Here is a 24,891-nt window from a genome sequence, read left to right as displayed (position 1 = left end):
TCAATGTTTTGTGCTTGAGCAATTGATTCTGGACGACCGCCAGGAAGATGTTAGTCGATGCTTGTGGCAGAGGAACAACGTTGGATCTTTAAATGAAAAACTATGTCGCCGGGGGGCGGGTTAAAACTCCACGACTGAGTGGAAAGTACTTTTTTTGATACTGAGTGTGCTATGATTGGTTTTTTTATTGACATAATCACATTTTCTTGATAGGATATAGGACATTGAAGTCTAACCCTTCCCACAGCCATTTTGAGAAGTTTCAGTTGCCAGTCTTCTCCTGAGGATGCCGGCTGGTGAAACAGGGATCTCCTATTGGGAATATCTACTATTTTCAGCATTCAGATAAGTACTTTGGACATTGTTTGTGACAACTTTACTACTGATTTTGCCTTTGAAGCTGCAGTTGTGGATTATAATGATGAAATATTTAGTGACTGGGACTGTTTCCTATTTATATGGTACAATTAACTACTGTTTGCAACTCATGGAATTTAGTGGAGTTTTTTTTTATGACAGAGCTTTCAACTATTATCGGCTGCGGCTGTATGTTTGAAGCTGCTATTTCTGAGGTTTTTGGGGTTTGCAAGGCAGTAATTTAGGGCCCTTAATAGAGGAGAGGTGATTTTTCACTAGAGTGTTGATTTCAATTACTCCAAAATTCACTGGATAAATGTTACATCAGGGAGTGTCAGGGAGATAAAATTTCTAGATGTAATAAATGATTGCTTCTTGGGGCAACTGGTCCAGGAACCAACAAGAGGGGGTGCCATTTTGGATCTGGTCCTTGGTGATGTGAAGGGTGGTGGTGTTGGGTCCCCTTGGAAACAGTGATCATAACATGATCAAGATTGAGCTACTATCTGGGATGAACCCACAAAGAAAATCTACTGTAGCTGGTGAAGTTGAAGAGGCTATTACAGCCAAAAGAATGTCCTTCAAAGAATAGAAAAAAGACCCAAATGAAAATAATTCCGCTAATAAATGAAGTAATGATTGTGTCAGATTGGTCATAAATGTTAACATGTCACCTCTCCACAAAAAACCATCACTTGACCCTACCTGTCCCTCCAACTACCGCCCCATCTCCCTCCTACCCTTCCTCTCCAAAATACTTGAGCACGCCGTTCACAGCCGCTGTCTTGATTTTCTCTCCTCTCAGGCCATCCTCGATCTGCTTCAATCCGGTTTTCGACCTCTACACTCGACAGAAACAGCACTCTCTAAAGTCTGTAATGACCTGTTCCTTGCCAAATCCAGAGGCCACTACTCCATCCTCATCCCCTCGATCTATCCGCCGCTTTTGACACTGTCAATCATGATTTACTTCTTACCACACTGTCCTCATTTGGGTTCCAGGGCTCTGTCCTCTCCTGTTTCTCCTCCTATCTCTCCCACCGAACCTTCAGAGTACACTCTCATGGATCTTCCTCCACCCCCATCCCGCTCTCTTTTGGAGTTCCTCAGGGATCTGTCCTTGGACCCCTTCTTTTTTCAAACTACACTTCTTCTCTGGGCTCACTGATCTCATCTCATGGTTTCCAGTATCATCTTTACGCTGATGACACCCAGCTCTATCTCTCCACACCAGACATCACCGTGGAGACCCAGGCCAAGGTATCGGCCTGCTTATCCGATATTGCTGCATGGATGTCCAACCGCCACCTGACCCTGAACATGGCCAAGACCGAGCTTATCGTCTTTCCACCAAAACCCACTTCTCCTCTTCCTCCACTCTCGATCTCAGTTGAGAACACCCTCATCCTCCCCGTCTCATCCGCCCGCAACCTTGGAGTCATCTTCGACTCCTCCCTCTCCTTCTCTGCGCATATCCAGCAGACAGCCAAGACCTGTCGCTTCTTCCTCTTTAACATCAGCAAAATTCGTCCTTTCCTCTCTGAGCACACCACCCGAACTCTCATTCACGCTCTCATCACCTCTCGCCTTGACTACTGCAACCTACTCCTCACTGGCCTCCCACTTAACCATCTATCCCCCCTTCAATCCGTTCACAACTCTGCTGCACGTCTTATATTCCGCCTGAACTGATATACTCATATCACCCCTCTCCTCAGGTCACTTCACTGGCTTCCGATCAAATACCGCATACAGCTCAAGCTTCTCCTTCTTACCTACAAATGCACTCAGTCTGCAGCCCCTCATTACCTCTCCACCCTCATCTCCCCTTACGTTCCCGCCCGAAACCTCCGCTCACAGGACAAATCCCTCCTCTCAGTACCCTTCTCCACCACCGCCAACTCCAGGCTCCGCCCATTCTGCCTCGCCTCTCCCTATGCTTGGAATAAACTTCCTGAGCCCTTACACCAAGCCCCCTCTCTACCCATCTTCAAATCCTTACTCAAAGCCCACCTCTTCAATGTTGCTTTCAGCACCTAACCATTATACCTTTCACGAAATCTAGACTGCCCCAATTTGACTACCCCTACTTGACTGACTGTACATTTATCCTTTAGATTGTAAGCTCTTTGAGCAGGGACTGTCCTTCTATGTTAAATTGTACAGCGCTGCGTAACCCTAGTAGCGCTTTATAAATGTCAAATAGTAGTAGGAGTAGTAGTAGTTGTGAAGGTCTTGGCGAACAGGCTGGTGAATATACTCCCAAAACTTATACAATGGGATCAAACAGGATTTGTATAGAGCAGGCAGCTGGGGGACAATGTCTGCAGAGCCTTAAACTTGATTTGACATTATCCACCGTAGACAGGATAAAGCTATCTGTGTAGCTACTGATGCAGAGAATACCTTTGACCAGGTTGAATGGCTCTACTTGACTGAAGTAATGGACCAAATGAGGTTGGGGGTGGGTGGGAAAACACCTTTGGATCATGGGTTGAGGCCTTATATGCAGAACCTAAGAGTGCCTTGTGAGTTAAGGCCTTATATATGGAACCTAAGAGTGCCATTATGGTCAACAATACCCGGTTGGAGGAATTTTTGCTATCTAGAGAAACAAGTTACAGTTGGAGCTTGGGAGGCGTGGTTGGGAGAACATTTGGGACACGACAGTTGGGATATAGTTTATCGTTGTGTGCACAAATGTGTATTTATTACTAACTATAGACAGCTGCAGTTCCAATTGGTAAACAGAATATATTGGACTCCTTCCAGAAAAGGCAAAGGATGGAAGAATGGGGCTATGCTGGAGAAATTGCAGAATGAAAGGATGGACAGGTGTGTGGGACAGAGTGTGACAGTGGATTGGGGAGAATTGGGCAAATAATAGCAAAGTCTACTTGTCAGGGCTTGTTCTATGTTGAGACTCGCTGGCTAGACCCCCCTAAGGGCACTGCCCATCTTCTGATACTGGTGGCCAATTGCTAGGACATGGAAGGATGAAAAAGGCCCTGCTCTATCCTTATGGTTTGATCTCCTCAGAGATCTATGGATGTATGACAAACTCACCAAAGAATTATATGGGGCCAGGAGAGCATAGATACCACAATGGGACACAGTAACTGGGATAGGATGACATCTACTCACTTTGCTTCAAAATCATGAAAGGGTTAGGTTGACAGTTTGAAGTTACCACTGCTGGGAATCCAACAACGCAATGTTTGAAACATCTTTTAGGTTAACTGATTGGGGGGGGGGGAGGGGGGAAGAGAAATGGATACAGGAACCAATGCTATATACTGGCTGGTTAAATGGTTTTGAATATTGGGGGTGGGGGAACAGTTCAAAGGTGTAATTGACAAGTCAGTCTTTCTCCTCCAAGAGATGCATACTCTATCAGATCTTCTTCTCTCCTCCTCTCTCTCCTTGCCCAATTATCTCTGTAGCTCCCGAGATGGCACTGTCCCCAGGGTCCACAGGTGGCAATCCAGGACCAATCAGGAACTGTATACATCTGGCCAGCACAATGAGGGGCCTTTGGGCTTCCAGAAGCACCACCTTATCAGTAGTAGTACAGGATGTCTCGCCAACAAGGTAAACAACAAGCATGACCTCATCCCTGGCTTTCTGTGAAACCCTCTCCTCCACAGCTTCACACCAAGGCACACTTCTTGTTGCAACTCAGAATCCATCTCCTACTTTGCGTAAGTATGACTCGAGCAACATGCTGCAGCCGGGAATGATTGACCTACTACTCTGTTCAGTATTTTCACAAAAGGTGGTTCATGACCTAACCAGACCTCAGGCAAAAGGTGAGATACAGGGTATGCCCCTACAGTGCGCTACTACCACTGCTACACACTTATTGAATACTCTCGGGGAAGAATCAAGTCCAAAAGGAAGAACCCTGAATTGGTAAAAAGAATTGCAAATCTGGAACTTAACTATACACAAACTGTGTGAGAGTGCAGCCAGGAACAGAACAAAATGGGCCTAGGAGGGTGGAGTTGGAATTGTGCAGAACTGTCTGCCAAACCAACTATCTTGTCAGGTATTTTGCTCATGGCAATAGTGAGATGTGAATGTGTGGACTGAAGACCAACCAAACTGCAGCCTTGGAAATTTTCTTCTATAGAGGCTAACCTCAAGTGGGCTACCAAAGCTGCCATGGCTCTAACATTATAAGCCTTGAAATGACCCTTAAGAGTCGGCTCACCCTGGGAATAAGTGAAAGAAATACAATATGCCAGTCAACTGGAGATTGTGCATTTCCCGATGATGACCCCAATCCTGTTGGGATCAAAAGAAACAAAAAGCCAGATGGACTGTTTGCTCCAGGTAAAAGGCCAATGCACGATTACAGTTCAAGGTGTGCAGTGCACTTTCGTCAGGATTGGCATAACTCTTGGGAAACATGTTAGAAGGATGATAAGACTGATTTAGATGGAACTCAGACACAACCTTAGGAAGGAACTTAGAGTGCATGTGGAGAACTAATCTGTTATGATGACATTTTGTGAAAGGTGGATCTGCTACTTAGGCCTAAAGCTCACTGACCTTGCAAGCTGAAGGAACATCTACCAAAAACAAGACCTTCCAAGTCAAGTACTTAGGCTTGGCCACTATTGGAAATAGGATACTGGGCTAGATGGACCATTTGTCTGACCCACTATGACTACTCTTATGTTCTTAGATGACAGGAATCAAGTGGCTCAAAAGGAGCTTTCATCAGCTAGGTGAGGATGATGTTGAGGTCCCATGACAGGCAGAGGTTTGATAGGGGGCTTTGTCAACAGCAAACCTCTCATGAAGTGAACAACTAGAGGCTCTCCATAGATGGGCTTGCCATCCACACAGTGATGGTCAGCACGAATTCCACTGAAGTGAACCCCAGAGAGGTACAGAAGGTATTCAAGCAGGGTCTGTGTAGGGCAATAAAAAGGACCTACAGACTTGCTCTCATGCCAGATGGCAAACAACCTCCATTTGAAAGAATAATACCTCTTGTTGGAATCTTTCCTGGAAGCACCTCAGGAAGATGCAAGGAAGCAAACTCTAACCTCTCAACATCTAGGCTGTGAGGGCCAGGGACTGGAGATGGGTTGTAGATAGATTCCTTTTTATGCATTAAGAGGGTCAGCAAACACTCCAATCTCCAAGGTTCTTCAGAGGATAACTCCAAAATAAGAGGGAACCAAATCTGTCTGCGCCAATCTGGGGCGATTAGGATCATAGTTCCCCGGTCTTACCCAACTTTCAGTAAAGTCTTCCCCATGAGAGGGATGGGAGGATACTCACACAGAAGGCCATTCCCCTAACGGAGGAGGAAGGCATCCAACGCTAGTCACGGGAGGATATAAACACAGAAGGCCATTCCTCCAGTGAAGGAGGAAGGCATCCGACACTGTCGTTTGCCCTGAGCCTGGAACAGTAATGAGGGATATTGTAATTGAATGGAGAGGAAGAGATCCACAGAGCGGGGTGCCCCACACTTGGAAAATCTCATAGGCAATGCCCATGCTGAGTGACCACTCTTGCGGTTGCAATGACCCTGCTCAGTCAGCCAGGCTGTTGAATTTGCCCACCAGGTATGTGGCTCTTAACTATCCTGTTCTAGAAAGCCCACTGCCACATTCGGATGGCCTCCTGACACAGAGGGTATGATCCGATATCCCCCTGGTTGTTGGTGTAATACACTGCAACCTGATTGTCCATTTGAATGAGTGCAATTTGGTTGAACAGCTGATCTCTGAAAGCATTTAGAGCATTCCAGACTGCTCGTAATTCCAAAACGTTTATGTGAAGTTCTGTCTCCTGAGCTGACCAAGCACCCTGAGTGTGAAGCCCATCCAAGTGAGCTCTCCACCCCAAGTGGGATGCATTCGTCATCATCACTTTCAGGGGCTGAGGAATTTTGAATGGAAGTCCCACAGTCAAATTGGAATGAACTGTCCACCAGAGCAGGGGCTGAACCAACTCCGGTGTTACCCAGATGCCATCCGCCAAGTTCCCGGAGGTTTGACACCACTGGGAAGCTAGGGTCCACTGGGCAGCTCACATGTGAAGACGTGCCAAGGTAGCGACATGCACAGAGAAGGCTATGTGGCCTAGTAACCTCAACACCTGCTGAGTGTGACCTGCTGACTGGTTTGAACCCGTGTCGAGTGCAACTCGAGTGTCTGCTCTCGGCACAGAGAGAAAGGCAGGCGCCTGCTGTGTGTCTAGCAGGGCTCCAATGAGCTCCAACTGCTGAACCAGGAGCAGATGGGACTTGGGGTACTTTAAAATGAACCCTAGCAGCTCTAGCACCCGAATAGTTCCCACATGGACTCCTGAGCACCATCCTTCAACGTGCTCTTCACCAGCCAACTGTCCAGGTAGGGAAACACATGGTCTCCCAATCTGCGTAGTGACGCTACACAAATGGTGAAAACCCTGGGAGCTGATGCCAGGCCAAAGTGATATATTCCCACCTGAAATCGGAGATACTTCCTCTGGCATGGAAATATTGGGTATGACTGTAGGCATCCTTTAAGTCCACAGAACATAGCCAATCTTGAGCCTTAATCATTGGGATAAGGGTGCCCAGGGAAACCATCCAGAACTTTTCTGTGACCAGGAATTTGTTCAGGGCCCTTAGGTCTAGGATGAGACGCATCCTCCCTGTCTTCTTTGGAACAAGGAAGTACCTGAAATTAAATCTCTTCCCTTTTTCCCCTGGTGGAACAGGCTCGACTGTGAGGGTCTTTAGAAGGGCAGAGAGTTCCTTTGCAAGTATTGCTTTGTGATGAAAGCTGAAGCAAGACGCTCTTGGAGGGAAATTTGGTGGTCTTTGATGCTAATGCAGGGTGTACCAGAGATGGATAACCCACTGGTTGAAGGTTATGAGGGGCCACCTGTTTTGGAAAAAAAAACACTGCCTCCTCCCACTAGTAGGCTGTCCGGAATGGTCATTGTTACGGCGGCTATGCTCTACTGGAGTCGGTCAAAAACTTGCCCCCTGTTTTGATTAGGGAACCAGCTGGGCCTTAGATGCATGCTGTTGACAAGAACAAGCGTGCTGGGGCTGAGACTGCTGAGAAGAGCAAGAATGAGGAGTGTACCTATGCCTCTATGAGTAGTATAATTCTCTCTTTGACTTGCCTGAAAACCTTCTGGATGAGGAGGGTGCAGAAGGCATCCAGTGGGAGACAGTATCGATGGTATCAGTGTGCTTTTTTTATGAGATCCACAACCTCTTCCACCTTCTGTCCAAAAAGACTTACCCCCCCACCCACCCCCCGTGGCATCTGCCAACGTCTGCTAGACCACAGTGTACAAGTCAGAGACACGCAGCCTTGAGAGTCTGCGCATTGCTATACTCTTGGCAGAAATCCTGGATGCCACATCAAGTATCATAAGCGCCCCTGGCTAGGAATTTACATGTGTATAGCAAGCCAATCCAGGTGCAGAATGAGTGTATAGGTTGCCTTAAATATTATTAGGATTTGATAAAAAAAACGATCCCAAAATGCAAATTCCAGTGTGGCCTCACAAAATATATTTTACCAATCACAAATCAATGCAAATGTTTTCAATATACAGATCAAATGATAGCAGTACAAATGAGAAAAATTGTAAAAATCTTACCATTTTTCTATAAGCAAGAGATAGGTCCTTCAAAACATCATCGTTTAACACATCCAATGCTCTAAAAAAAATTTGAAAAACAAAACACACACATAAGTTCTATTTTTAGGATTATTAAAACAGTCCAGGTAGGTGCTTTCTCACATATTATGATCACATACTTTGTAAACTGGAATTGTCAGAAGACAGTTGCACACAACTGAATCTAAGAATGCAGGGCTAGAAGGTACAACATTTTAGATATAACAAAGAATGGGCCTCTTTTACCAAACCGTGCTAACCATTCCCAAACGACAATGCTGATGAAGCTCATTCAAACTTGAATGGGCTTTGTTGGCATTGCTGCACCGGGATTGCTAGAATGTTTGGTAAAAGAGGACCTATATAACCAAAAATACTATTCCCACTCCCACAAAACAAAACAAAAACAAAACACAAAATTGCACTATGTATACTGATCTTGGTTGTAGTGTTTTTAATCACATATTTGAGACTAATAATAATCTAGCTTTATACAGTACTATCAAATCCTTGTATTTCTTAACATGTATATACTCATTGAGGGTAATTTTAAAATAGGTTGCCTACGTTGGGAGGACAAAAAAGACACACAGGTGCCTATGGCACTCATTTTCAAAAGAGAAAAATGTCTCAAAAATGGTACCAAGCAGCACATGGACATTTTTCACTGGAAAACATCCCAAGTCATGATTTTCAAAACTCAGAATTGAACTGATTTCTTTGCAGTTCATCTAAATCGCAAGGGTGCGTGTTGGGGTCATGTTTTGGGCAGGCCCAGAATTTGGACATTTTTCAGGGATAATGGAACAAGATAAAAACATCTAGAGCAAAAACTTGGACTTCGTCATCTGGACCTATTGTTGCCTGTTGTTTCACATGCTTTTAAGAAGTGCTGCCTGACATTGTTGAGCCCCCGGAGCACCTTGTTTGGGGCTTCCTCCGTGCAAGTCAGCTGTCATCTGAGCCTGGTCAGGTCTATAGCTAGTCCCACCCCTTCAGTGACATCACTCTTGGGTGTGTGGTCAGAAGAGCCAGGTTGGTGCTAGACCAGCGAGTGCCTCCTTGGTCGCATCGACGAAGAAGCAAGCTAAGGAGTTTCTTATTTGGGGCCACTGTGCAAGTTAGCTGTTGTCCGAGCCTGGTCAGGACTATCGCTAGCCCAGCCCCCTGAGTGATATCACTCTTGGGCACGCAGTCAAAAGGGCCGGGTCAGTGCTAGAGTCAGTGCTGCTGCTGTTGTCTGCTGTTTCTCATCCTTGGAGTCAGAAGTACTGCCAGATGTCGGTGACCTCCCCCACCCCAAGCACCTTGTTTGGAGCTTCCTCCATGCGTCAGCTGTCATCTGAGCCTGGTCAGGACTATCGCTAGCCCCACCCCTTCAGTGACATCACTCTTGGGTACATGGTCAAAAGGACAAGGTCGGCACCAGAGCAGCAAGCTCCTCCTTGGTCTCACCGACAAAGGAGCAACCTAAGGAGTTTCTTAGGTCGCTCCTTCGGGCGGATTGGATTGATGGTTGGAGGGATTTTGAATTGTGGGATTGGGGTGTGTGTTTTAGTTTTTATAGCAGAGATTGAAATGATTACTGGAAGGGGGAGATATGGGCAGTTGGAGTGGAGTTCATGTTGTAGGCATCAGGAGTTAGAGTGTTTGAAACAAGTATGGATTTGATGGAAGGAGAGTTTCATGGGCGAGGTTGTGAATATTGATTAATGCAAGGTCTGTTAAGAATAAGGTCATGGTGGTGAATAATTTGTTGGATGATGAGGGTTATGACAGTCTTTGTGTGACTGAGTCATAGTTGTTGAAGTCTGATTTGGTGGTTGCAAGGCACTGTTGTCCTGAGGGTTTTAAGTAGAAGTGAGCTTGTCATTATAGAAAGTGAAGAGGGTGTGTGATGGTGTTTTTTTACAATTTGTTTTTAATTTTAAGGTGGTGTGTGTGAATGTTTCTGATTTTGGGGAGTTTTGCTAGTTAACAATGATTATATGGTGCTTGCTGTGTTGTATTGTCCACCTGGTATGATGAGTGATGATTGTTCCTCACTGGTAGAAGTTTTCTTAAGTCAGGTGTCTGATTTTGATAGTGTTTGTTTGTTGGGAGATTATAATATTCCATTTGACCCAGTAGGGGATATGCTTTTACAAAGGGATCATTCTTTGTCAGTACTGAATTTGACGCAGTTGGTATCTGGGGCAACACATTGTGCTAAGCAAGTGTTGGATTTGGTATTTTTATTGCAGGGCTTGGAGAGGGCTTTATGTCAGTCGCCAGTTGAACGTATGGAGGGGCATTTTTGATATGATGTCCAAAATCTGTATAGGAAAAAAGGCCATTTTCAAAAAAGAAAAACATCTTTTTTTTCTGAAAATACTGTTTAAAACATGGTTTTGTCATTTGGACATTTTGTTCTTGCTCCATTAAAAAAAAAAAAAAAAATGTCCAAGTGAAAAACACACAAAATCAAGTCATTGGGATGTAGGAGGAGCCAGCATTTTTAGTAGACTGGTCTCCCGGACATTCCAAGAGATAAATCGGGCACCTTACGGGACACTGCAGTGGACTTCAAAAACATGTTCCCAGATAAACATCTCACCATTGCACCCTTATTTTGTCTGAGCCCCCCAACCCCCCCCCCCCCAAACCCAGTACCCCCAACTGTACACCACTACAGTAGCCCTTATGGGTGAAGGAGACACCTATATGTGGGTACAGTGGGTTTCTGGTGAGTTTTGGAGGGCTCACAGTTTCTACCACAAATATGACAGGTAGCTATGGTACACTGCACTGACTACTACACTACTCCAGGGACCTGCATGCTGCTCTAATAGACCTGGCTCTAAAATCTGAGGCTTTCATAGAGGCTGGGAAGTCATATTTTTATTCACATACTTGGGGGTGGGAGGGGGTCAGTGACCACTAGGGGGGAGGTGGGGGGGTCATACCTCATTCCCTCCAGTGGTCATCTGATCATTTAAGGCACCCTTTTGTGCCTTATTCATTATAAAAACAGGTCTAGCTCAAAACGTTTTAGTTTTAGTCCTGGACAGTTTTGTTCCATTATGGCTGTAAAACGTCCAAGTCTTAGGAACACCCAAATCCCGCCCTTAACACACCCCCGACATGCCCCCTTGTGTTTTGAATGCACTTCTGACAGACTTCATAGAAAAACGTCTAAAAATTGGTTTTGAAAATATTGATTTGGATGTTTTTGTGAGAAAAATGTCCAAATGCTGCTTTATGCCACTTTTTAGACATTTTTCTCTTTCGAAAATGAGCTCCACAGTGTCATGGTCAGATCATTATTTAATTTATTTTGCTCTACATTTTGCATCTTCAAAGGTGGAGGTTTTCGTAAAGAAGGAAAAAATTCAGGTCCATGCTCCAGTTGATGTTGACTTACTAGGGGAAAGGGTATGATACATACCTGTAGCAGTTGTTCTCCGAGGACAGCAGGCTGATTGTTCTCACGACTGGGTGACGTCCGCGGCAGCCCCCACCAACCGGAAAGAAGCTTCGCGGGACGGTCGGCACGCAGGGCACGCCCACCGCGCATGCGCGGCCGTCTTCCCGCCCGTGCGCGACCGCTCCCGCCAGTTGAATAACTAGCAAAAGATGAAACACACAACTCCAAAGGGGAGGAGGGAGGGTAGGTGAGAACAATCAGCCTGCTGTCCTCGGAGAACAACTGCTACAGGTATGTATCATACCCTTTCTCCGAGGACAAGCAGGCTGCTTGTTCTCACGACTGGGGTATCCCTAGCTCTCAGGCTCACTCAAAACAAGAACCCAGGTCAATTGAACCTCGCAACGGCGAGGGTACAACAGAAATTGACCTACGAAGAACAACTAACTGAGAGTGCAGCCTGACCAGAATAAATTCGGGTCCTGGAGGGTGGAGTTGGATTTACACCCCAAACAGATTCTGCAGCACCGACTGCCCGAACCGACTGTCGCGTCGGGTATCCTGCTGGAGGCAGTAATGAGATGTGAATGTGTGGACAGATGACCACGTCGCAGCCTTGCAGATCTCTTCAATAGTGGCTGACTTCAAGTGGGCCACCGACGCTGCCATGGCTCTGACACTATGAGCCGTGACATGACCCTCAAGAGTCAGCCCAGCCTGGGCGTAAGTGAAGGAAATGCAATCTGCTAGCCAATTGGAGATGGTGCGTTTCCCGACAGCGACCCCTAGCCTGTTAGGGTCGAAAGAAATAAACAGTTGGGCGGACTGTCTGTTGGGCTGTGTCCGCTCCAAGTAGAAAGCCAATGCTCTCTTGCAGTCCAATGTGTGCAACTGACGTTCAGCAGGGCGGGTATGCGGCCTGGGGAAGAATGTTGGCAAGACAATTGACTGGTTAAGATGGAACTCCGACACCACCTTCGGCAGGAACTTTGGGTGGGTGCGGAGCACTACTCTGTTGTGATGAAATTTGGTATATGGAGCATGAGCTACCAGGGCTTGAAGCTCACTGACCCTACGAGCTGAAGTGACTGCCACCAAGAAAATGACCTTCCAGGTCAAGTACTTCAGATGGCAGGTATTCAGTGGCTCGAAAGGAGGTTTCATCAGCTGGGTGAGGACGACGTTGAGATCCCATGACACAGTAGGAGGCTTGGTGGGGGGCTTTGACAAAAGCAAGCCTCTCATGAATCGAACGACTAAAGGCTCTCCAGAGATGGCTTTACCTTCCACACGATAATGGTAAGCACTAATCGCACTAAGGTGATTCCTTACTGAGTTGGTCTTGAGGCCAGACTCTGATAAGTGCAGAAGGTATTCAAGCAGGTTCTGTGCAGGGCAAGAACGAGGTTCTAGGGCCTTGCTCTCACACCACACGACAAACCTCCTCCACTTGAAAAAGTAACTCTTTTTAGTGGAATCCTTCCTAGAGGCAAGTAAGACCCGGGAGACACCCTCAGACAGACCCAACGCAGTGAAGTCTACGCCCTCAACATCCAGGCCGTGAGAGCCAGAGACTGAAGGTTGGGGTGCAGCAACGCTCCGTCGTTCTGCGAAATGAGAGTCGGAAAACACTCCAATCTCCACGGTTCTTCGGAGGACAACTCCAGAAGAAGAGGGAACCAGATCTGACGGGGCCAAAAAGGCGTGATCAGAATCATGGTGCCGCGGTCTTGCTTGAGCTTCAGTAAGGTCTTCCCCACCAAAGGTATGGGAGGATAAGCATACAGGAGGCCGGTCCCCCAATGGAGGAGAAAGGCATCCGACGCTAGCCTGCCGTGTGCCTGAAGTCTGGAACAGAACAGAGGCAGCTTGTGGTTGGTCTGAGAGGCGAAAAGGTCCACCGAGGGGGTGCCCCACGCTCGGAAGATCTTGCGTACCACTCTGGCATGGAGCGACCACTCGTGCGGTTGCATGACTCTGCTCAGTCTGTCGGCCAGACTGTTGTTTACGCCTGCCAGGTACGTGGCTTGGAGGAGCATGCCGAACCGACACGCCCAACGCCACATCCCGACGGCCTCCTGGCACAGGGGGCGAGATCCGGTGCCCCCCTGCTTGTTGACGTAATACATTGCAACCTGATTGTCCGTCCGAATTTGGATAATTTGGCAGGACAGCCGATCTCTGAAAGCCTTCAGTGCGTTCCAGATCGCTCGGAGCTCCAGGAGGTTGATCTGCAGATCCTTTTCCTGGAGGGACCACAGACCCTGGGTGTGAAGCCCATCGACATGGGCTCCCCACCCCAGGCGAGATGCATCCGTCGTCAGCACTTTCGTGGGCTGCGGAATTTGGAATGGACGTCCCAGGGTCAAATTGGTCCGGATGGTCCACCAGAGCAGTGAAGTGCGGCAACTGGTGGAGAGCCGGATGACATCTTCTAGATTCCCGGTAGCTTGGAACCACTGGGAAGCTAGGGTCCATTGAGCAGATCTCATGTGAAGACGAGCCATGGGAGTCACATGAACTGTGGAGGCCATATGACCCAGAAGTCTCAACATCTGCCGAGCTGTGATCTGCTGAGACGCTCTGGTCTGCGAAGCCAGGGCCAAGAGATTGGTGGCCCTCGCTTCGGGAAGGTAGGCCTGAGCCGTCTGGGAATTCAGCAGCGCTCCTATGAATTCCAGAGATTGAGTTGGCTGGAGATGGGACTTTGGGTAATTTATCACAAACCCCAGCAGCTCCAGAAGTTGAATAGTGCACTGCATGGACCGGAGGGCTCCTGCCTCCGAGGTGTTCTTGACCAGCCAATCGTCGAGATATGGGAACACGTGCACTCCCAGCTTGCGTAGGTAGGCCGCAACCACCACGAGACACTTTGTAAACACTCGTGGGGCAGAGGCGAGCCCAAAGGGCAGCACACAATACTGAAAGTGGCGTGCGCCCAGGCGGAATCTGAGATACTGTCTGTGAGCTGGCAGTATCGGTATGTGAGTATATGCGTCCTTTAAATCCAGGGAACATAGCCAATCGTTTTTCTGAATCATTGGCAGAAGGGTGCCCAAGGAAAGCATCCTGAACTTTTCTTTGACCAGGAATTTGGTCAGGCCTCTCAGGTCTAGGATGGGACGCATCCCCCCTGTTTTCTTTTCCACAAGGAAGTACCTGGAATAGAATCCCTGCCCTTCCTGCCCGGGTGGTACGGGCTCGACCGCATTGGCGCTGAGAAGGGCGGAGAGTTCCTCTGCAAGTACCTGCTTGTGATGGGAGCTGAAAGACTGAGCTCCCGGAGGACAATTTGGAGGCAGGGAGGCCAAATTCAGGGCGTATCCGCACCGCACTATTTGGAGAACCCACTGGTCGGAGGTTATGAGAGGCCACCTTTGGTGAAAAAATTTTAACCTCCCTCCGACCGGCAGATCGTCCGGTACTGACACTTGTAGGGCGGCTATGTTCCCGTGGATCCAGTCAAAAGCCCGTCCCCGGCTTTTGCTGTGGAGGCGCAGGGGGCTGCTTAGGCGCACGCTGTTGACGAGAACGAGCGCGCTGGGGCTGTCCCTGTGCCTGACGAGGCCTTCGGGCCGGCTGGTTGTACCTACGCTTCGCAAAAGAATAGGGTGCAGCCTGCCGGGCCCGGGAAAAACGCCCACCTGTGGGGGCGGATGCTGAAGGCGCCCGGTGGGAGAGCTTGTCGAGAGCGGTTTCCCGCTGGTGCAGTTGGTCCACCATCTGCTCGACCTTCTCACCAAAAATGTTATCCCCCCGGCAAGGGACGTCAGCCAGTCTCTGCTGGGTGCGGTTGTCCAGGTCAGAGGCACGCAGCCCTGAGAGCCTGCGCATCACTATACCTTGGGCCGCAGCACGAGACGCCACGTCACAGGTGTCAAAAATACCCCTGGACAGGAACTTTCTGCAAGCCTTCAGCTGCCTGACCACCTCCTGATAAGGCCTGGACTGCTCCGGCGGGAGCTTATCGACCAGGTCCGCCAGCTGTTGCACATTGGTCCGCATGTGTATGCTCATATAGAGCAGGTATGACTGGATGCGGGTCACGAGCATGGAGGATTGGTAGGCCTTCCTCCCAAACGAGTCCAGAGTGCGAGACTCCCGCCCCGGGGGCGCCGAGGCGGTATCCCTCGAACTCCGTGCCCTCTTGAGAGCAGAATCCACGACCGCCGAGTCATGGGGCAATTGGGGCCGCATGAGCTCCGGGTCAGAGTGGATCCTGTACTGGGACTCTGCTTTCTTGGGAATGGTGGGGTTAGTTAATGGTCGCACCCAGTTCCGAAGCAGCGTCTCCTTCAGGACATTGTGCAGCGGCACCGTGGAGGACTCTCTAGGTGGTGATGGATAGTCGAGGACCTCGAGCATCTCGGCCCTCGGCTCTTCCACAGAGACCACGGGGAAGGGAATGCTGATAGACATATCCCGCACAAAGGAGGCAAAGGAGAGACTCTCAGGAGGCGAGAGCTTCCTCTCCGGTGAAGGCGTGGGGTCCGAGGGAAGGCCCGTAGACTCCTCCGAGGAGAAATATCTCGGGTCCTCCTCTTCCCCCCACGAGTCCTCATCCTCGGTATCGGACATTAGCTCATGTAGCTGAGTCCGGTACCGGGCCCGGCTCGACGTCGAGGCACCAAGGTCTCGGTGTCGTCGAGTGGTGGACTCCCGCGCCGGCGGGGACGGAGCTCCCTCCATCGACGTCGACGGGGACTCCACCTGCGTGGCAGTCGAGACCGGCACCGCAAGCGGCGGCGGTGTCGACGGCCCCGGCGGCGGGCTAGAGCTCGCCGGCGCCACAGTCATCGGCCCTGGTGCATCAGCCCTTCCAGGATCCCCGGAAGGATGGCTCTGAGGCACTCGTCCAGGCCCGCTGCCGGGAAAGGCGGTGGGGCCGGTAAGGGTGTCGGTGCCGGAAGCTGCTGGGAGCCAGGAGACGGCACCGAGGTGCCGGAACCCCGACGCGTCGGTACCTCCACAACCGACGGGGACCTCTCCTCTCGACGATGACGCTTCGGCGTCGACTCCTCTTCGGGATGCACCGAGGGCGCCCGGTGACGACGCTTCTTGTCCTTTTTTCGATGCACGTCACCGGCGCCGGAGGGCATGGAGGAGGAGGAGGTCGATCCCCCTCGATCTCGAGGTACCGGGTCAGACAGGGTTCGGTCCCGTGGCTCACGAGCTGAGGGAGTGACCGGGGCCGACTGCCCGCGCGGCCTCTCAACCCCACTCTCACCGGCGGGCCGACGGGACCTGTTCTCCTGGGGTCGCTGCCATCGGTGCCGATGTCTCGGGCATCGATACCGGTACCGAAGAACCGGCCTTCGATACCGATGCCGTCGACGTCGAGGGGCCGGCGCAAGTTCCAAAAAGACGGTCCCGCAGAACTTGCCTCGCAACCTGAGTCCGTTTCCGGAGACCGAGACACAAAGCACACGACTTGAGATTGTGCTCCGGCCCGAGGCACTGGAGGCACCAAGCGTGGGTGTCGGTCTGCAAGATCGGCCGGCCGCAGCGACCACACTTTTTAAATCCACTCGGGACCTTCGAGGACATCGACGGAAAAATCGCGTCGGCGAAGTCAAAGTCGTCAATGGTGGCTAAAATCACACCACGAAAAAATAAACGACCGAGCGACCACTAGGCCGCAACGTGGCGTCCCCGCTAGAAGCGAGGGAAAAGGGGAGCGCGTGCTCCACACGCGCAGATTTGTTGTTGTTTTTTTTTTTTTTTTAACAAACAAGAAAAGGGAAAACCGAACGGTAATCCGAAGCGAAGCGACGATCCGCGTAAACGCGGTCGAAAAATCCGGCGGCTGAAAACAGAGAGAGTGGCAAAAGCACAACTCTCTCCAGTCGCGGAAAAAAAGGAACTGGCGGGAGCGGTCGCGCACGGGCGGGAAGACGGCCGCGCATGCGCGGTGGGCGTGCCCTGCGTGCCGACCGTCCCGCGAAGCTTCTTTCCGGTTGGTGGGGGCTGCCGCGGACGTCACCCAGTCGTGAGAACAAGCAGCCTGCTTGTCCTCGGAGAAATATGGATACCTATGTTGGATATTGTTGAGGATCATTCTGCTGATGAGGTGGTAGAGATTTGGAATAGGACTTTATTATTAGCTTTGGATGAGGCTGCCCCTATGAAAACAGTGGTTAAAACAGCAAATTATAAGCCTTGTTTGTGGCGGACTGAACCTGTGAAGCAGGTTCGAAGGGAATTATGACAGGCGGAGAGATGGTGGCGGAAATCTAATGCTGTGAATGACTTGGAGAGCTATAAGTTGCATCTTGTGCAGTATCTTAATCTCTGTGAATGATAGCAGAATGAATATTATAAAAAGAGGGTGTATGATGCCTTAAATAGGCCTTGTGAGTTATATCAGACACTGAAGTTTTTAATGCATGGTTATAGGGCTGAGGGGGAGTGTTTGGGGCCGGATATGAACAGCTATGCTGCTTTATTAGAGAATAAGATGGATCAATTGGATAGGAGGGTAAATTATGTGAGGATGGATAAGCTGGAGGAGCTGGAGGATTTAGAGGTAAAATGGATGAGTTTCAGTTCATTGATGGATCAGTAATAGAAAGAATTGTGTCCATAGTGGAATTAGAAAAGGTTCAATGAAGAGCAATCAAAATGATAAAGGGGATGGAACTCTTCTCATATGAGGAATAGCTAAAGAGGTTAGGGCTCTTCAGCTTGGAAAAGATATGGATGAGGGGAGATATGATTGAGGTCTACAAAATCCTGAGATGTGTAGAACGAGTAGAAGGGAATCAATGTTTTACTCCTTCAAAATGTGCAAAAACTAGGGAACACTCAAGGAAGTTAAATGGAAATACTTTTAAAACAAATAAGAGGAAACATTTTTTCACTCAATGAATAGTTAAGCTCTGGAACTCTTTGCTGGAGGATGTATGAACAGTGGTTAGAGTTTCTGAGTTTAGAAAAGGTTTGGACAACTTTCTATTGAGACAGATATGGGGAAGCTACTGCTTGCCCTGGGGATTGGTAGCATGGAATGTTGCCACTATTTGGGTTTCTGCCAGGTACTTGTGACCTGGCTTGGCCACTGTTGGAAACAGGATACTGGGCTAGATGGACCATTGGTCTGACCCAGTATGGCTATTCTTATGTTTTAGTTACACAAGTGTCAACATTCTGGGACAGACTGAAGGTCCATCAACCCCAGTATCCTGTTTCCAACAGTGGCCAATCCAGGTTACAAGTACCTGGCAAGATCCCAAAACAGTACAATACATTTTATGCTGCTTATCCTAGAAATAAACAGTGGATTTTCCACAAGTCCATCTTAATAATGGCTTATGGGGACTGGATAAGAATCAATGTTTTTGTCTTATCTCTTTGGATGTCTCTTTCCCAAACTGAACAGCCCTAACCTCTTTAGCCTTTCCTCATACAAAAGGAGTTCGATCCCCTTTATCATTTTAGTAACTCTTCTTTGAACCTTTTTTTAATTCCACTATATCTTTGTTGAGATATGGCGACCAGAACAGAACACAATACTTAAGGTGTGGACGCACTATGGCGCGTTTAATAAAGTTCTGCAATTTTTCACAAATCCCCTCTTCCAGAAGAACAACAAACCTATTCTATGTACCCCTTCCAATAACGGGCAGCCCTTCTGCAAACCTTTCATAATGAACAGAATTCATTTGATTATTTCTGGGTTTTTTTAACCTCCAAACATTAATTTCCTTCACTCAGTCCTATAATCCCACTTATGTTCAATTCATTCATTGATAAATCTAGAAAAGTCTTGTCACTTTGCTTTACCATCAGTTTATTTTTTATTTCAATTGTGAAGTCCGTTCCTTAAGTTGTAATAGGTACTGTTCATGTTTACCTCTTTCAGGATGTCCACTTTTATACTCTTTCTGACAATTTGTTTTTCAAAATCATATCAGTATTTTCCCTCTTGCTTTGATTTACTTTTCCAACAGTGACTTGTTACCTCTCCTTTAGAACACTGTTGTTCCCCTTTACAAAGAACTCTGCACCCTGCCAACAAGATGCACGTTCAGCTACTCAGAATAACAAAACACCAAGAAGAGTTAACAAATGAAATAGATAAAGAGTGCTTATCCTTTAGGTATGCTTGACATCTGGCTTAAAAAGGTTTGACATCTGGTTTAAAAAGGTTTGGACAAATTCCTGGAGGAAAAGTCCATAATCTGCTATTGAGACAGACATGGGAAGCAACTGCTTGCCCTGGGATTTGTAGTATGGAGTGTTGCTACGATTTCAGTTTCTGCCAGGTACTTGTAACCTGGCTTGGCCACTGTTTGGAAAACAGGATACTGGGCTAGACGGACCATTGGTCTAACCCAGTATGGCTACTTTTATGTTCTTATACTCAAAGACAACTCGTGTAAGGGCCAACTGTTCCTTGTCTACTGTCATCTAATATATTAATCTATTGTGCAGGACTGTACTCGTTTATTATGTAACTTCCCTCCTCTCTTTCTCACACACACATTCTCAGACATACATAATCCTCTCCCCTCAACAACCGAAGCCCAACTCTCTCAATCTTCCTTCTCTCCCAGATCTCAGCATTCTCCCCTTTAATCTCTCCTGCTCAGACTCCAATACTCTCCTTTTCTCCCTCTCTGACCCACCACTTTCTTCCTGTCCTCGATCCCTGAATACTCCTCTTCCATCCACTTCCCCCACTTATACCTCACCACAATTCTTTCCTTTCCAAACTCAATAAGCTTCTCTTTTCCTTCTTGGAACCCACCCAGCTCCCAAACTCTTAACAATTCCATCTACCTGGTTGGCTGCAAATGTTTCCTTCTCCAACATACATCTGATCACACCTTTTCCTCCCAGTGAAATCTGTAGTCACAGCCTGGGGTGCTTTCCTCAGTTCGTTGCTTCCTTCCCCAGGACAAGTTTATTTAACATTTTTAAGGACCTGCACAACTTTGTCCAGTCTTACCTTGCTTCAAGGAAAGCTGCCATGTTGAGTCCTATAAATTGTAAGCATGATAGTTTCAACTGTTCAGCATTATACATTGCTGCAAATTCAAGGAGCTCTGCACCATTCTTTAAATTCACTAGAAATGAGAGAGTAAATTGAAACAATTATTAGGTTCTCCTTGTACCAGCTAAACACAGAGAGTGACATTTTTAAATGGCTTATACTACTGCAAAGTCTGCTGCGAGTACTTCTCACTCATGATCTATGGACCAATGAAATTACATTCATACTTTCATTCTGAAAATTGCCTGAAGAAAAAGGACCCAGGCAGACTTGTACCTCTTCTTATGAGGGTTCTTTTTCTGAATTTTCATCAGAAAAAATATAAAAAATTGTGTGCTAAAATAACTTCAGCTAATGCAGCTCCCAGGAATGTATCTGCTAGATATGAGCGTAAGTACATGTACTGTAGAACAAAAGGTATAATTTTATTTTTTTTAAAAATGTGGATCACTTTCCTGGTTTAAAAAAACAAACAAACAAAAAACTATAAATCCAAGGCAAAGTAGGCATTCTTCAAATAGCCTTTTTATCCAGGTAAATGGGTTTTGAAAATTGACCATTACTTTACTTTGGGGCCCTTTAACCAAGCTGCGGCAAAAGGGGGCCTGCACTGGCATCTGTGCGTGTTTTTCATATGTGCAGAGGCCCCCTTTTACCGCAGCTGATAAAAGGGAAGTCTCAATTTCCTACAGGAAATGGTTGCGCAGAGAGTAAAGCACTTGCCACGTGGCCATTTTGGGGGAGGGGGAGCCCTTACCGCCACCCACTGAAGTGGCAGTAAGGTCTCCCGCACTAACCGGGCAACGTGCAGCACTGCCCAATTGCTGTTGGGTACTACAAAAATAAATAAACTTTTATAGTGCTGGAAATGATGGCACACTAGGGGTGGGAAGTACCACCGGGCTGCTATGGTAGCTCTGCCATATTTCCTGTATAGCGAATGGTAAGCCCGCATTGGGCTTACCGCAGCTTGGTAAAAGGAGCCTTTTATTTCTTATGGATTGCAATATACGCAACAGAGTTCAGTGGGATTTACACAGCAAGAAGGCTGGGCATATCAGGAATTACAATTTGAAAGACAATAAGAAAACAAAAACACCTCTTCTTCAGGTGGCGATGGGGTTTGATGCGCCGGGGGGGGGGGGGGGGGTGTTGATGTGCTTCAGGTGGGAGGAGGGGGTGTTTGATGTGCCGGGGAGGGGGGGGGGGGATTCTGTTGTGCCGCGCTTGTAGTTTTTGGATGCACCGCTCCCTGCCACTTGATCCAAAGTGGCAGGGAGCGGCGCAATGACAGCTGATTCCCAGGCAGGGGGAGGAGTAGGGAAACACGCTCAGTGACGTCATCCTGGCTACGGAGCCTAGCTCAGCAACTCCAGGAGCCATGGACACAGGCAGTCCCACATTAGATCGTTGGCGGTGAGAATTATTATATAGGATAAGGGAATAATCTCTTGCATTGTCTTATCACATGTCCACATGTTAAAGTAGTTATGTCAATTTCTGATTACTTAATTCATATTCTTATGTAACTTTACAATCTAAATGATTTGACCTTAAAGAAAAAAAAACCCACAGTCCTTATAAACTCACGTTTTTCTGTAATTGCTACTTCACATATCTCTTTCAGTCGTGCTATAAGGAGTTGATCTGCTACCACAAGAACATTACAAACAAATTCCACATTTTCTGAATCTGAAAAAGTAAAGTGAATATAAATATTATAAAGGATTAGCATATTTATTTTGATTAATTTCCTATAAGAATACACAGGAGTTAAAGAGAATTCAACATAAACAAGAAGAAATCCTGGCATATGTTCTGGAATTTTCTGGCCTTTTCTTTTGGGTCTGCTTATTTCTGTTTGTGTTTCTGTGAGTTTCCACTGATAGTTACAAGACAGAAATTTCTGGCTGACCACAAACTGACAAGACCATTGCCATAACATCCCAACCAACTGTCTTGTTACAAACAAACTGACAAGACCCCCCGTTGTAATGACATCCCAACTGTTTGTTACTGAGCAGAGGTGTGGCAAGAACACTAAGGCCCTATCACAGGTCTCCTATGTACTTGCAGGACTGCTGATTGGGTGATATATGAGGTGGCCCTTTGTGATGGGAAGGGTATATAAGTAACTGCTCATCTAAAGAGACCAGTGTTGCCAGGTGGGCGGTTTTACCGCCCAATTCGGCGGTTTTCCGCGACCCGCCGCGGGAAATTTTTGCCCGCGGCAGGTTGCGGTTTTTTGGGCTGCTTTTTGGTCTTTTGGGCTGTTTTTTGGGCGCGTTTTTCAGCCGCCGGGGGCGGGGTTAGTGACGTTTTGGGCGGGGTTACTGATGTTTTAGGCGGGGCCGATGACTTGGGAGGCGGGGCTGATGACGGGGGAGGCGGGGCCGATGACGGGGGAGGCGAGGCCGATGACGGCAGGGGCGGGGTTGATGACGGCGGGGGCGGGGTGATGACGCGGGGGTGGAGTGTCAGGGGCGGGGTTTGAGTTTGGGCGGGTTTTGGGCTGGATTTAGGCTGGTTTGGGTGGGAAAAAAATTTTCCACCTGGCAACCTTGAAAGAGACTCTGAAATAGTCTGGCTGGCAGGAGAGTTTCATATCCTTGCCACAGCCTCTTTCCAACTAATTCTTTACAGCTAAGAATCTTTCTTTCTTTCTTTCATTCATTCTTCCTTTCTTTCTCTTCTTTCCTATTGTTAAGACTCTGTTCTGTAAAACTACTAACGCCAAGAGCCAATCATTGAACCACGTCTCTGTAATAGCAACAATATCCACATTTTCTTCAAACATCAGGGCTTGCAAGTCCTACTTAGACTATGAGCATTTGTGCTCATTGCTTTCCATGTGTTTAGTAAGTTTAGGTGTTTTTCTATATTTACATGACCTTTCCCCTCTGCCATCATGTTTATTCTGGGGGTGACTTTCTGAAATCCCTTGTTTCCTTTTGTCACCCTCACCCTCTAGTTTACAAGTGTGTGTATAAGTTTTAACAAGAAAATATCTACAATAGCAGATGATGATTTGTGCCCCTACTTTTTTCTCAGTCAAATTTAAAAACTGATGGAAGTACTTATACACATTAAACAGATGCACACTGATTGAAAAGCTGCCCCTTTAAAAACTAAGCAAACTTTTACCCTGTCAACTGACAGAACTCTGTTCATATATAGTAACATAGTAGATGACGGCAGAAAAAGACATGCACGGTCCATCCAGTCTGCCCAACAAGATAACTCATATGTGCTACTTTTTGTGTATACCCTACTTTGATTTGTACCTGTGCTCTTCAGGGCACAGACCGTATAAGTCTGCCCAGCACTATCCCCGCCTCCCAACCACTGGCTCTGGCACAGACCGTATAAGTCTGCCCAGCTCTATCCTCGCCTCCCAACCACCGGCTCTGGCACAGACCATACAAGTCTGCCCAGCACTATCCCCGCCTCCCAACCACCAGTCCCGCTTCCCACCACCGGCTCTGGCACAGACCGTATAAGTCTTCCCAGCACTATCCCCGCCTTCCTACCACCAGCCCCGCCTCCCGATCTTGACTAGTTGGGAAGGTGACTTCACTTACAGCTTTCATTTTGGAAATGTGGGTACATACCCAGAAACGATGTTTCTCTGGGCAAGTGTATTTTTGGGCTACCCCTATAACAATAGCTGAGGAATTTGCGCTGGGTTGCAGTGACCCTAAATATCGGGGCTAGGCTGTTCGGGGTTTGTCACAATTAGGTCAATTACTTGTGGAGGGGTCGTTGTTTCCATTCACAGAGAAGGAATTTGGTCTGACTCAGAAAGATCAATCTCATTATCGCCAGATCACTGATTTTTAATCTAGGCGAGCTCTTCCAGAAATCAAGGAGGCAGAGACGCTTCTGGAGTGTGATATGAATGGAGGTAGCGATCGAGGTTGTATTTCCCATTTCTACAGAGCTCTTATTCAACAGAGAGCATCTCCAATTAAATACATTCCCCAATGGGAGGCAGTGTTGGGGAAAGGGTATTCTATACAAGACTGGGAGAAAACTCTCAATAGATTGCTTAAAGTGTCTGTCGATAGCCGTATGGTAGAAAATGGGTATAAAATGCTATATATGTGGTACTACACCCTGTACCATATACATGCTATTTATGCTTCCTCCTCAGATCTTTGCAGGAGGGGAAGTAGGTCATGGGGTATTTCATAAGAACCAGCTCTGTGGGTGATTGAGCACCCCCAATTTTGAGAAAATTCCTTGTATATGTCCAGAGAGGAGTTATTTCCACTGGGCTTGGCACCCTCAATAGTTTTGAAAAGTTGGCTCCCATGGGTACTTTTATTTATATCGGTGGTCCTATCCGGGGGCACAACGCTACTGGACTATGTTGATCTCAGAGATTATTGGTTTGTCATTGCCCCCATGTTGGGGTGTGGACTGTTGAACATTAAGCCTCTAGGGTTGCCAGGCAAGTTTTGCACACTGGTTTATACTATAATCA

At 47.6% G+C, this 24,891-nt stretch overlaps 1 protein-coding gene across 1 annotated transcript in view; it reads right to left on the bottom strand.

Moving 5' to 3' along the window:
* Positions 1 to 24,891, bottom strand: part of IBTK (inhibitor of Bruton tyrosine kinase) — a 183,793-nt gene that overhangs the window by 62,855 nt on the left and 96,047 nt on the right. Inside the window, 3 exon segments of the mRNA XM_030188611.1 lie at positions 7,984 to 8,044; positions 20,361 to 20,478; positions 21,996 to 22,097. Of these exon segments, the coding sequence (XP_030044471.1) occupies positions 7,984 to 8,044; positions 20,361 to 20,478; positions 21,996 to 22,097 (281 nt within the window).

This window comes from Microcaecilia unicolor, unplaced genomic scaffold (genome assembly GCF_901765095.1).
Source record: "Microcaecilia unicolor unplaced genomic scaffold, aMicUni1.1, whole genome shotgun sequence".
Classification (NCBI taxonomy): Eukaryota; Metazoa; Chordata; class Amphibia; order Gymnophiona; family Siphonopidae; genus Microcaecilia; species Microcaecilia unicolor.
Note: the sequence above shows the minus strand (reverse complement) of the source record. Positions and strands in the feature narration are given on the sequence as shown.